The following is a 13,360-nucleotide window of genomic DNA, read 5'->3' on the forward strand; positions in this document are numbered from 1 at the left end:
GTGACCTAGTGAGGGTCAGAAGACTTCCTTTCCCTCCTGTCATTAGAGGATGGCCCAGTAAATCTTTACTAAGGGACTTAAGTCCTATTAATTGGCGAGCTTCATGAGGGCAGAGCATTCATAGCACCCAGGGGTGGCCGTCACTTACTTTGGGCCCTCCCAGCATCCTGCTGCTGCTGTCATGACTACCACTGAGATGCCTCATACAGTGTTAGGAAAGGAGAATGATTAAACCTATTGAAAATGAGGAGGGCGAATTGAAAGGGGTTCCTGATTTCTGATGTAGTGGTGGTGGCGGGCTTTCCCTTACCAACAATTCACTCACATCAGCAGGTGTCCAAGAATTCAATTCAATTCTGACACTACTTAGAGATAGCATCAGGTTTCACAGGTTATGGGTTCAGTCTCACAAGGCTATCCCCCTAACACCTCTCTTCAGACTCCAGACACAAGCCCAGGTTGTTACCTGTGCTTTTCACAGATTGGCTATAAATCAGAGGTTACCATGAGCCCCTTTGTTGGGTTCGATTAATTTGCTAGAATGGATCACAGAACTCAGGAAAACCTGTTTACTCACTTGATTACCAGTTTATTACAAATGATACTAAAAGATAGGAATCAACAACCAGATGAAGAGATAGGGCGGTGAGGTCCTGAACAATGGAACTTATGTCCTCACGGAGCTTGGGGCCCGGCAGGGTGGCACATGGAAACATTCTGGTTCCCTGGCACGGAGACTCCGGATAAGGTGCTGAGCTGTCCTTTGAGTTTTTATGGAGGCTTCTTATGGAGTCATGATTGGCTGTTATTGGCCACTGGCAATTGATTCAACCTCCAGCTCCTTTCCCCTCCTGAGGTCAGAGGGTGGGACTGAAAGTTCGCTCTAATCACATGGTGGGCTCTTTCTGCCACCAGCCCTCATCCTTAGGTGCTTTCCAAAACTCAACCCTTTTACATAACAGACATCTCTTACCACTCTCAACTCTTAGGGAAGACCAACTATGTATTTATTATAAATCACACTATCGCAGGACTTGTTACCTCACCTACCTGCTCTTAACCTCACCTACACTTTTATGAGCAAGTTTGTAGAGCACTTTTCATGATCATAAACAGCCCAAGTAAATATTGGAAATACAACCTTTAATTCCACCCTCAGTTTCTGTCCACCTGAGGTATCTGCAAAGAAAACAATGTCTTAAGTTAAAATGTCTGAAACCAGTAGCATTTGATTAGGGTCTCCAGTGAGATTCCTCCCTGAGTTTTCTTCAAATGGGCAAATGTGAAGAAGGTAGGTTGGGTCACAAGTCTGAGTTTTAGGCTATTTTGAGGCAAAAGACTTTATTTTTTCCAAGTCCATATGGAAAATAAAACTAACTGCTTGTAACTAGTAAGTTAAACTTAAATGGACTCATCCTTTAGAAAAAATTCTCGAACGTGTTGCTATATCTTCTGCGAAATTCCTTATATGAATTTGCTTATTTAGTAAAATAAAGATACAAGCGAATTTACTAAAAACCACTAAATTGCACTTTTTAAAAATTGTATACTGTAAAGGTTGAATTTTATTACGTGACTTACATCTCAAAAAAAGACAGAAAAGGAGTGATGAGAATAAAATGTTAAAAAATACGTATATAAAAGAATATCCTTCTAAAAAAGAAAAATTATCTAGATCTGTCAGTACGTATCTCCGTAGTGCCAAAGTGTGCTCCGCTTGTGGTACTTTTTAGACAGCACCGAGCTAGCTTTTGTAGATTTATGTAGACAAACACAGCTGAGCCAGCATGCCAGGGCCTTGGAACCTCAAAGCAGAGCTTCGATTCCAACCCGCGGCTCCCTGCCCTAAACCACTATGGTTCACTGCTGCCCGCGAGCACCCACCCGCAGCTCATCTCTTCCTGCCCCAGCCTGGGACATCCTCCCGTCAGCCCTGACTCTTGCCCCACCGCCCAGAAGGGAGCTCAGCACGGTCAGACCGTCCACGAGTGTGCGGCGACCCGAGGCGGTCACGGAAGAGCAGAACCGGGAAGCAAGCCTGAGCGCGGAGGGAGCCCGGCGTCGCGTCAGTCGCCCACCGCCGCCGCGCAGGCAGGAAACGCGGCGCCGGGCCGGGAAGACGCGGACGGGCGCGAGCGGGACCTGAGAGGCCGGGGGCCTGCCGCGCTGCGTCCGCGCGCTGCCAGCAGAGCGCCATCGAAGCTCCGGGGGGCCTTCCGGGGCCGGGCCGCGCCTGGGCCTGCGCAGCGGGGCCGGGCTGTGCGGGGCGGCGGGGCTCGCAGCTGGGACCTGTCCGCGGACCCGCGCCCGGCCTATGGGCAGCGGGCAGGCAGTGCGCCGGGCAGCCCTCGGCCAGCGGCCATGACGGCGGCTCTGAGGGCGCGGGGGGCGACGCGGCGCTTTTTGGCGGCGCTGTGGGGTCGGACTCCGGGCGCCGCGGCCATGGTGAGTGCCGAGGGCCCGCGGTGCGGGAGGAGGGCGAGGCCCCGTGGCGCCGGCCGACGGGCGGGAGGGACCTGCACAGGCCTGGCCTTCGGGCACGGACTCCGAGTAGCCTCGTTGGACACCTGCCCGGCGCGCTGGTCAGGGACAAGGATGCCCCTGGCATTTCCAGGTTACCTTTGGCTTAAACATCCCGTCGTAGTCTACGAAATTGCCAACCGGAGAATAAACGAGGACAACTTTTTTTTTTTTAATGAAAGTAATTGTAAAAATATTTGATGGCTAGTGTCATTTGATGTGACTGAAGGTGCTGTTCGTCCTTCTAGATTGTACGCTCGGTGAGAGCAGGGACCGTCTTCGTCATGGCACGCTCGCTGTAAACGAGGTGACCGGATGTTGAATTAACTCATTTGTTTTGGTGTTATTTTTTGGAGGAATTGTTAATTACCTTCTTGGTGACACCGATTCTTCTTTCCTCTTCCGAAGGCGTCCTTTAGTTTTCCTGCTTTAGAAATTAACGTATTGCGGGTAAATTAACTTGAGAGTAAGTTTTAACTTGCAGCACCACCTAGTGGGGAAATGTTGCATTAAACTCACCCTTTCATTTTCTTACTTTGCTTGTTGGAGCCCATTTGGCAGTTTGAAGTTTTTTCATAGATGAAATTAAAAATATCTCGGAGGTGAAGGAAGATAAGCACCTTGCTTCGTGACCATTAATGTGAGAGCACAAGTTGAGTGCTTACTGCCGCCTAAGCATGTCTCCAGGCATACTTCTAACCAAGATGCTTAAGTAAAATTAGGGTGTTCGGGGAGGAATGAATAAACAGATATAATTTGAGTGGCTGCTACGTGCCAGGCTCTATGCTGGATGCCTTCCCATGCAAGATCTCTTTAAGCCTTTCGAAAATCTCAACAGATACATATTGTAATATCCCCATTACAGACATGAGGATCCTGGTATTCAGAGAGGCTAAGTGATTTGTTCAGCGTCCCACAGCTTAAAGTAACAAAGCTAGATCTTAAATCAAGTTTATGTTCTTCAAATCCTGTACTTTTCCCTTTCCCTCCTCCCAACTTCCATAGAAAAAAAGCTCACAAAGGGTTGTACAGGGAGTGTGTCCCCAAGGAAGCCATTCATGTTATGTAGATGAAATGGCTCTATGTCACAGTCTTGGACATGATCCCTGTTCCTGGGCAGGCGTCTGTGGTGAGCACAGTTCATACTGTTGACCTCATTCGGGATGTGGATGGTGGGCAATGAAGCAGCTCAGGGAGTGTGACTGCTGCATTACCTACAACATGGTTCATAGCTTTCTTTGCAGCTACTCAGTGTGGACACTGATAATTCCATTTCTTTTCCAGAATACCCTGAGTTTACAAAGTCTTTAAGTGTTTAATAAGAATTTTAGATGATTTCCTATAGTGAGTCTTTGTGTGAAAAATTTAAGAAATTGTCATTTTAAAAGGAATGAATAGATATTTTAGTTCTTAGTAGTAAATATATTTTGATAACAAACTGTTGAATGTTTTTATCCAAGAGGCATTTTCATTTTTCTCTTTTGTTAGTTGTGGTTAAGGGTAGCTGACCCAGCAAGGAAGAGAAACCAGAAAATTGGTTCATCAGCATCCTTTTAAAATTCTTTATAGAATTAGTTGTCTTAAGTTTGCTGACTTTGCTCTCTGAATTACATTAATGTCAGTGATAAAATATTTGAAGATTTCTGATGTGAAAATGAGTTGCAGTTTCATGGTGGAGGATGCAGCTCAGTCCCCCACTGACCCTTTGATGTGGAACTCTCACATTAGTTCAGTCTTTCTGGGTGACAGTCCCTCTCTCACCTGAGCACACAGCAGCCTTGCAAGGTAAGGCAGGAAGTATTGGTTGGCATTTAGGCCAGAATGAGAACAAAGCTCTTCTGACTTCTAGAGTGCTCTTCTTTTCTCCCTCTGGCTATGATGTCTGGTTTTTTTCTGTTAAGACACAGATAGCATGGGAAGCATGGGCCCGTTAACCAATAGAGCTCTGGGTTTGTGATTTTCTTCACCAGGATGAGTAGGAACAAGGTGGACAGGGCACACAGGTGCTTTGGACTGTGCAGTGCTCTGGCCAGACTGTGGAGGGGGTTTGTCTCACTGGTGATCTCACTCTGATTTATATCTGTAGTCTAGAGGGTCTGTGGACCCTGAGAAGTTATTATACAAAATCCTATGTAAATGTGCATTTGTGTTTCCCCACTGTGGGGTTGGTTTTCATCAGATCTGAAGGGGAATAGAGAACCTGGATAGTTAAGACCCTTGTGAGTAAGCAGCAAAGGCTACTGAGATGGTGTGGGACCATCCAAAGAACAGCAGACCAGGAGTTTAGAGCCCTAAGTTCTAATTCTGGTCCTGTCAGTGGACTTACAGGGTATCCTTAGGAGAGTGTGTTTACCTCAGTTTCCTAAGTCCTAGAATGCTGACCATTGGTAATGGTCTTTGATAAGACCATTGGTCAACCTCAGTGGTATCTGAGAAGCTGATAGAGAGAAGCTGAATTGTGAAGTTGAGGCAGCAGTGAGGGGTGGTGAGACACAAGACCACAGAGGCAACTTACGTTGTGCAGAGTTAGCCTTGTTTTTGTCTATATTTTGAGAACCTTATATTTTGAGAACAAGGGAACCAAAGATGGTTAGAAATTGTGGTCCTTAAGACTTTTTTCTACATTTCTACATAAGGAAAACAACTATAAGGTTATTTAAGTTTAACCTCTACATTTCAGATGGTAACGTGTGTTCTTTTCATAGTCAGCAGATGCTCACTGGTTGACAGCAGAGGAGAGGAAACAAGTTATACTTGACCTCAAAGCAGCAGGATGGTCGGAATTAAGTGAGAGAGATGCCATCTACAAAGAGTTCTCTTTCAAAAATTTTAATCAGGTAATTATTACATATTCTGGTTAGTGCCATGGTCTGTTTTTGTCACCTTAGGCTGTAATTCTTTCTAATACTGCTGATTGTCTGATCCAGGATCCAAATCTTCTCTTCCTTAAGAATTCAGTGATGGTCACTCCATCCCGTTGACAGTTGCTACCACCCAACTGAGTGGGCGATTCTCAGTTCTGGGAGAAGGGGTGGGTTGTGTCATTTGGAAAATCAAATTCTGAAACCACTATTGCTTTGATTTGGTGTTGGTTAGGGGATTTAGTTTCCTTTCAAATTTCAAATAACATAATAAGAGAGCGTGAGTTTTTTATGTTTATCAGAAGGGGGCAAGTGTAAAAGCAGTTGAGAAGCACACAGCAGCTTGACTGATGTCCCTTGATTTTCTTGGATGGTTGTCAAGTTTTCTTTCTCCCTGTGGTTGTACTGCTGTCTCTAAATCATCTCCCAAGCTACACCTTCTTCTCTGATTGGCTATTTTCCCCAACCCAATAGCCAACATTTGAAGCCTTTCATAAAAGCTGACCTCCCTGTGAAGACTCAGCCTAACAAGGTAACTGTTCCATTAGGGCCCCACCCTGTTTAGAGAGTCATCTCCCATGACTTACCCTTCAGTTCTTACTCCATTGCATTTATATAAGGTCAGTGCTTTTGACTATTTCATGTTTGTTCAGTTAGTTTGCTAATCCTCTGGACAGATTTATTGTTTTTATTTATATTAGGTGTCAGCATCTATAAGGCAGAGACCGTGTTTGCTTAAATAACTCTCTATTGTACCTAATGCAATTCTGGGTACAAACAGGCAGTTGATAAATGCAGACATCGATTATGGTGTTTGCTAGTTTCTGGAAGGGTGTGTCAAGACCAGATTTCCACCAAAGAAAGCTTCGACATGTTTTCCTAGTAAATGCTGTTGGCTCCACTGAGCTGCATGCCCTGTTCTGCTCTCCATCCATCTGGCTTCCAGCCTTCTGTGAGTCTCCCAACAACTGAGAGGAAACCTGGACCAGGCCAACTGCCTATCCCTGTTGCTCTATGTGCTCAAAAGCTCTTGTCAGGGGCTTAGCACTATGTGGCTGGTGGCAGGGAATCCCATTGGTACAGTAAGCGTGTGCATAAGCTCTAGGTAGCATTTTCCAAGCTTATTAAAATTCTTACATGTGTACAGCTTGACTTCTTTAAGCCTGGGCTAATTTATTGGTCTTGAACATGTGGCTTAAAGTACTTGAGTAGTGTTGCCTTAGGCTCTGCCCATGAGTCAGTCGTCCAGCCCTACTCTAACCTTGTTCTGGGGTGACTTTCAGAAATGGAAGGAAAGGGAAGCTGTCCAGAGCATCCTTGATTAATTGTAACATTCACCAGGAAATTTAATTAACTAGACTTTTTTCCCCCTTTGTCCATCTTTTAGGAAAAAGAGGCAGATGACAAGAAAATAAGCTGATGTCAGGGAACATAATCAGAGAACTAGCACTGAGGTCCTATCCTGGAGTCAGTGTTCCAGCTAGGCTCCTATGACTTCTGCATGTATAGTGGTGGCCTGTAAGTGTCATGACAACTGTTAGTGCCTACCAGCCAGAGACTGCCAGGAACACACCAGTAGTGGAACAACTTGGGCTTATTGCTTGTTGAAGTGAGTTAGAATGCACACCATAGGGAACTGTGGGTGTCTCAGGAAGACAGTGTTACTCATTACAGGGTTTGGGCTTGTGTTAGTGATTTAGGAGAGTTTTTAAGGAATTAGGCTTTGCTCTGGAGTGAATGCTGTTAGAAAATGGGTAATTCTATAATTCAGTATTTTTTTTTTCTTAGATTGAAGAAATCCTTTTTAAATTTCTTTTAAGTATAGTTGGTATACAATATTATATTAGTTTCAGGTGTACACATAATTCAGAATTTTAATAAATCTTACCTACAGAGAGAATAAAGAGGTAATTGGTAACGAGAATAGTCACTCATTAGCTGAGAGAGGGGGATGTTTGGTATTTTGTTCATGGTTTGTCTATATTCAGATGGCATTACAGAGTAGTCTTATTTTTATCTTAATTTCCTAGAGACCACTTGGTCACCTCAAACACAGAACAGGATTTGATCAGGTAAAGGTAAAAGTTGGTGATGACATGTGGCCCAAGGCCCCCATCCAGGATTCCTGCAGCTTTCTCTGAGGGGGGTCTGCTGGGTCCTGATGGCTTCCAGGAGAGGGGGGTGCAAACTGCACAAAGTGGCGTTGTCTAATGTTGATGTTTACGTTCAACACCGAGGCCTAGTTGACGGTCTCGGGCCAGCTCCTAGTGTCAGGGCTGCTTTTCTCTTTCTCATTCTCACAATTGATGCTTAAAGTGGTGACCCTGTGGCATTGACAGAGCCTCACTTATCTTTCATTTAGGATGGAAAATCTGTTTTTTAAAATTGTAAAACAATAACATAGAACATTAAAATAGGTTGGTATATAAAAAAAATCCCACTGTAAATACTTTCATCTTTTTTTCTATTCTGTTCTAGTCTTTCTCCATAGATGTAGTTTATTCATAATGTGGCCATTGTACATGCAGTTAAATTTTTAGATTTAGTTTAGTTTTTATTGTAAAAGGAATATTTGTTAACTTAAATATTTATTCAGCATTTTCTCTGCACCAGGCACTGTAAGCTCATGTATGTAGCTTGCATTCTTGTGGGGAAGGTGGGCAATAAACAAATGAATAGATAACATGATTTCATGTTAGGATATCAAAACAGAGAATGATGGAAGGGTGAGTGCACTATTTAAGATGGAGTGGTCTGGAAAGGCCCCTTTGGGGAAGGGACATCTGAGGCCTGAATAACATGAAGGAGCTCAGCTTGTGAAGAACCAAAGGAGGAACATTCCAGATAGAGAGAACTACAAGGACAGAACGCCTGAAGCCGGGGTGATCTTGCTGAGATTCCTCATATATTTTGAAGATATGACAATTGAGACTTGCCGTTAAATTGGATGTGAGAGAGGGGAGTCAAGGGTGATCCCAAGGTTTTAGTTTAAGCTATAGGGTAAAGGGTGGTGCTGTTGGTGTCATTTATTGAGCCAGGGAAGACAGCATGGAGGGCAGGGTATTAAGAATCCTTAATCCTTGTACATCAGGTTTGAGATACTTATTAGTCACCCAAGTGACTATTGGGTTAGCACTTGGATTTATGAGGCTGCAGTGCAGGCCGGAGATACCAGTTTGAGAATCGTCAGAGGGGATAATTGTGAGAGTGCAGTCCTGGATCAGCAAGAGAGGACAGGATGAAATGGGCAGATGGAGGTGCAGACATGATGTGCCCATTAGAAAAAGAAGGCAGAGTCTGTGTGTATAGATGCAGTTAGGTTGCTACATTTGTCCTGGGGAGAAGATAATTCTCTTCTGAATTTTCCTATTTTTTTTTAAGTGAGGTCATAAATTGAGAACAAGCAGGGGTGAGAGGGAGGAGTGTTGGAGATCTGGGAAGATAGGAAAAGGAATGGAATGGTCATCTTGGAAATGGGGGCTATGGCAGTGAACTAACGGGGGAAATGTGGCCAGTTGCTGGGTGGTTCTCAGTGTCGCTAGAAATGTGTGGTCAAACATTTAAAGTGAAGATTTTGTGTGTTTTGTCCAGCCACGTTCAGCCGCTTGGGCGCAGGCTTGGAGTAGGTGTGGAATTGAGCTTAACAAGGGCTGAACTTTTGCCAAATGAGTGTAATGGAGTAACAGAGGGGCAGGAGAGAGATGAAAACATAGGATCATGGAGTCTAAGCTGGCGAGGAAGGCAGAGCAGCTGCGATGTGGAGATGGGATAGTGAAGAGATGGGAGTGTCATTTCATATAATCTTTTTGGAGGGCAATTGAGCAATGTCTGTCAACTTTTAAAATACACGTATCCCATTGTCCTGCTCCAGAAATTTATCTTCTAGATGTAATCCTGCATACATGCAAATGGGTATGTGAGGATGTCCATTATAGCCCCTATAATTTTTTAGTGGGAGCAAGCATTTCCACGTGCATGTGCACACCTTGGGAAGACCACGTCTCCCTCGCCGCAGCCCTTCCCTTGGCAGGAGTCGGACAGCCTTCTGTACTCCACGTGCTCCTAGCAGTGGGAGCACCTCTTCTGGCCTCAGCTCTGTAAACTGGAGGGAACCGCCATCAGAACTGGTCCCTTCTTCCTTATGAGAGTTCAGTCCACACTGTGTGTTAGTATATTACATTTTTAATCTTTGCCGAACATGTAGGTAAAAAATATATTGTTTAGTTTGTTGGGTTATGAACATTTTTGAGTTTTTTATGTAGTCTTTTCATTTTACCTACAATAAACCTTCAGGAGTAAAATTACACTTGGTTTTTAAATGGTTTGCTTAAGCAGTGTGTGTAAAATGGTATCACAAGTTTGCTTTAGAATTCATTTCTTTTGTTTCTGTAGAAAGTGAACCATACATTTTAGAAACATTTTCAGTGATCGAAGATGAAAAACTTATTTCTCAAAGCTTTGGGTTATCCTAGGTTTTACTCTAATAATAAATAACCAGCAAAATACATTTGAACTTTTTTTCTCTTTGAGGTTTTATCCAGGATATGATTGGTCCACATGCATTTGATAGCTCACATGGGTGCAAATACTTAGAGATTATAAATATGAAAATTCTTAAGGGATTGTAATAGTGTAGGTGGCTGAAGTGGCCATAGGTTTCAGTTGCTGTTAGCCTGCTGTCCTTGGTGGCAGCGCACCTGCAGTATGTCGTTGGTTGATGGACAGTGCGATGATGACAGTGGCTGTGAGTAGTCAGAGCATGGCAGTGCTAGGACTCGAGGCAGGAAGTTTCCATTCTTGGAGTGTTCGGACTCAGACAGGGTGGGATTGGCATTTGTAAAGTTTTGCTTTTTTTCTTTTCGTGTGACATAAGGAGGGAAAGGTCTCTAAGTGACATATAAACTTATTCTTAGATGTTTGGCAACTGCAAGGCATCTGCATTGAAAGAACAAAAGGTCAGCAATGTGAGTGTGAGTGTCCCATAAAGATAAATGTTGTTATGCATTGTCATATGTGGGAACAAACGGGACGCTTACGAAATCAGAGGAACTTTTAAGCTCCACAAGTAGGTGCAGAAAGGGAGGCTTTGGAACCCAGGAAACAGCTACTTTAGATGCCAGCAGGTGGAGCCCTCCCAGGGCAGGAGCCCTGGCTGGCTGGGCAGCAGCACAGCCTTCCTGGGACGGCAGTCCCCATTGTCTCCCTCCCGGATACTGGGACCACTTTTTCAGCATGGAAGCAAGCTTAGTGTCAGGAACAGGTAAGCAGTGGTGGTGGGCACCTGACCTGGTTTGGTACATTTGGGTGAATGAGGAATTATGGGTGGAGGATAGAGTTTCTAGTTGGAAATGGAGAACACCTTTGATTCAGGAGAAAGGGACTGAGTTTTGTGAGAAAGAACTGTGATTTCCTGCCTTCTTGGAGTTGCTCCTGTACCTTGTCTGTACTTTCTTAGGTGGGTCTGCCCACAGGGCATTCGGTTTTGTTAGGTTGAATCATGAACTGGTCGATATCCAGTCAGTTTCGACCTACAAAAATGGCACTTTTACATGGTTCAATCTGATAACTTGTCAAAGCGTAGTGTTTGTTATAGAGCAGGGTCTAAGTTTTATTTGTTCTATAGCTGGTCATCACGTTTGGTTACTGTAACTGCTTCCATTAAAAGATTTTTGGAGTTGGAGTGAGAAGGGGTATTCTCGATGGCCCAGGCCATGGCGGTGGTGGTGGTGGTAGTGGGGTGGTTCTGTGCATCTGTTTGCAGTGGCACCGTATGTGAGTTTGGAGTTCATAAAATGTTTCCCTTCTTGTGCCCAGAGCTTTCGCTGTAGAGCAGTTGAAAGTTACTGTTGATGACTTATTTTTTTGTTGAGGAATTTGATACTGGGCTTATGGTTGACATTTTGAAACACAGTGAAGTCAAAGGCTTGATGATACCAGAAGAAAGACACCTGTCAATAAAAGTCTTAACAGTCCTCTACAGGACGTGGTGGTCTCAACAGCTCTTACGCCGAACGAATTAATTCAGGTTTTATTGTCCATTTTTGTGTACCAAAACTTGATGGACATCAAAATTATAAATCAGTGATGCAATAATATAAATGTCACATCTGAATACTCTTGAAAGTGGATACTCACTCTGCCTGGTTAGAGTAGGGAAGCAGTCCCAGAGAGGATGCTCCCAAGGCTTACGCATCATACAGATCAGAAAGTGTCATTTTGCTTTTAAAATATGGGCTGATGTCTGTGTGTCTGGAAGCCAAAGAAAGTGAAAACTTGTGTGGTTTTCACACACAATAGCCTGTGCTTAGCCTGTGCTTAGCATGTGCCCATTGTAACCACAGCCACCTGGAAACCTTAGAAAGTGTCCTTAGCTGTCACTGTAACAGGGAGTAGAGATACTCATATTTTAGCAAACTTGATGTAAGATTTGAGATGCTATTAAAAGTATCTGGGTGGTGTATTCATGTTGGCATTCACTTGGGAGTTATTCTGGAGTCCCAGGGAGCCCTTGGCATGCCCATGCTGATCTCGTCAGTGGTGGCTGGACATCAGTGTTGGTGCCACCAGGATAGGAAAATGAGAGTCCAAAATGTTATCATTTGGAATCTTGCTTCTGCTATTTATGTTATACAATAGAGTTAGACCTTATACGTATTTGTAAAAACACATGCAATAGGTAGATGAGGGGAAATGTAAAACAGGTGTCAAAAATGCAAACATGACAGTGTGAGAATGCTGTGGTCATTACACTGTTCTTTAATAAAAATGGACTTTTAACTGCATCATTTTTTCTTGATCGTATAGTAAATCTTCTGTTTACAGAACTTAGCCTGAGTATTTTGTAAAAGTCAAACAGCCAAGAAATATAATTTCCTCAACAGTCTTTGTCTTGCTCTTTTGCAGATGGCATAAAATCAGGTGTGTAAAAAATAAAAAGCAGTTTGAGCTGACGTGAAAGGTATTTCAGATTTATGCTTTGCAGATGATATTGGTATGATTAATGCATTCATTGCTTTTTTTATTGCTTTTCACAGATAATGTACATGATGCATGGAAAATGTTGTGGGTTTAAATCTTTGCCAGGTTTAGACTGTGAATATCAACAGATGTTATCATATAAGTACTATAATCATTATAAAATAAAAAATTTGTCATGAAATGCATTGACATAAATTTCATTTATGTAAATTACCTTCATTAGTATAAAACCTTAGTGTAGCTGTTAGAGTTTGCAAAGCACTTTAGATGAGATTAACTTGATATAATGTGGTCACAAATGGGTTGCTTTAAATTTAACTGACAAGAAAATAACACTCAAAAGTTAGGAAATTACTGAGGCATTTTTTTCAGCCTGCATTGCTGGTACCGCTTACACAGGTTGAATATGAATTAATAACAGTGGACTGCTGACTCAGTAATTACAGAAAATAATTTAAAGGAGACCTTAAATAATAACTTAAAAGTAGTTTGGTTTTGCTATTTTCTCTTCTGTTTCTGTTTTTCTTTGGTATGCCATTGCTTCAATACGGCCATTATCAATAGTGTTCAGGTTTACACAGCAAGTTTTGTCAGTAGGGTTTTGGTGCATTAGGGCCATGACGTAGAAATTTGTATTTAGCTGCTTTAAAATATTGGATTTTGGGCGCCTGATGGCGTGGCCTTATCAGCTAGTTAGCTCTTCCTAGCAGCAAATACTACGCTGCACTCACGTTTCTGTGGATGGGTTGTGACCATTTGCGCTGTCCTCAGGAGGGATTCGGCCCACCAGTGCAGATGGGTGGGCGAGGGTCTTCTACTCTGGCTCTGAGCTCTTTGTGTTCCGCTCTTTTTTCTACATTCTTTTGAGTAAAACAAAGCAGTACATCCTCTCTGCTGTTTTGTAGATAATTTACCATTATATTGCCCTTCTGATCTCGATTTGAATGAAATCACTGAATTTTACTGAAGGACAGTAAACCAGACTGAGATCATGGGTTTGT

The 13,360-nt window shown here is 43.2% G+C and overlaps 1 protein-coding gene across 7 annotated transcripts in view; it reads left to right on the forward strand.

Moving 5' to 3' along the window:
* The first annotated feature begins 1,973 nt into the window (after nt 1-1,973).
* The window catches only part of PCBD2 (pterin-4 alpha-carbinolamine dehydratase 2), a 46,893-nt gene continuing 35,506 nt past the window's right edge, over nt 1,974-13,360 (forward strand). For 2 of the 7 annotated variants that reach the window (XM_039836067.1, XM_039836066.1), the window contains exon 1: nt 2,315-2,445. Coding sequence is in view for 3 of the 7 variants with exons in the window: in XM_039836061.1 (XP_039691995.1) it covers nt 2,362-2,445; nt 5,226-5,357 (216 nt within the window). In the remaining 4 variants the exon portion in view is untranslated. Of the gene's footprint in view, nt 2,446-4,165; nt 4,306-5,225; nt 5,358-13,360 lie in introns of those variants that run through there. The other 5 variants (XM_039836061.1, XM_039836060.1, XM_039836065.1 and 2 more) reach the window with 5 other exon arrangements.

Source organism: Pteropus medius, unplaced genomic scaffold (genome assembly GCF_902729225.1).
Source record: "Pteropus medius unplaced genomic scaffold, Ma_sr-lr_union100, whole genome shotgun sequence".
Lineage (NCBI taxonomy): Eukaryota > Metazoa > Chordata > Mammalia > Chiroptera > Pteropodidae > Pteropus > Pteropus medius.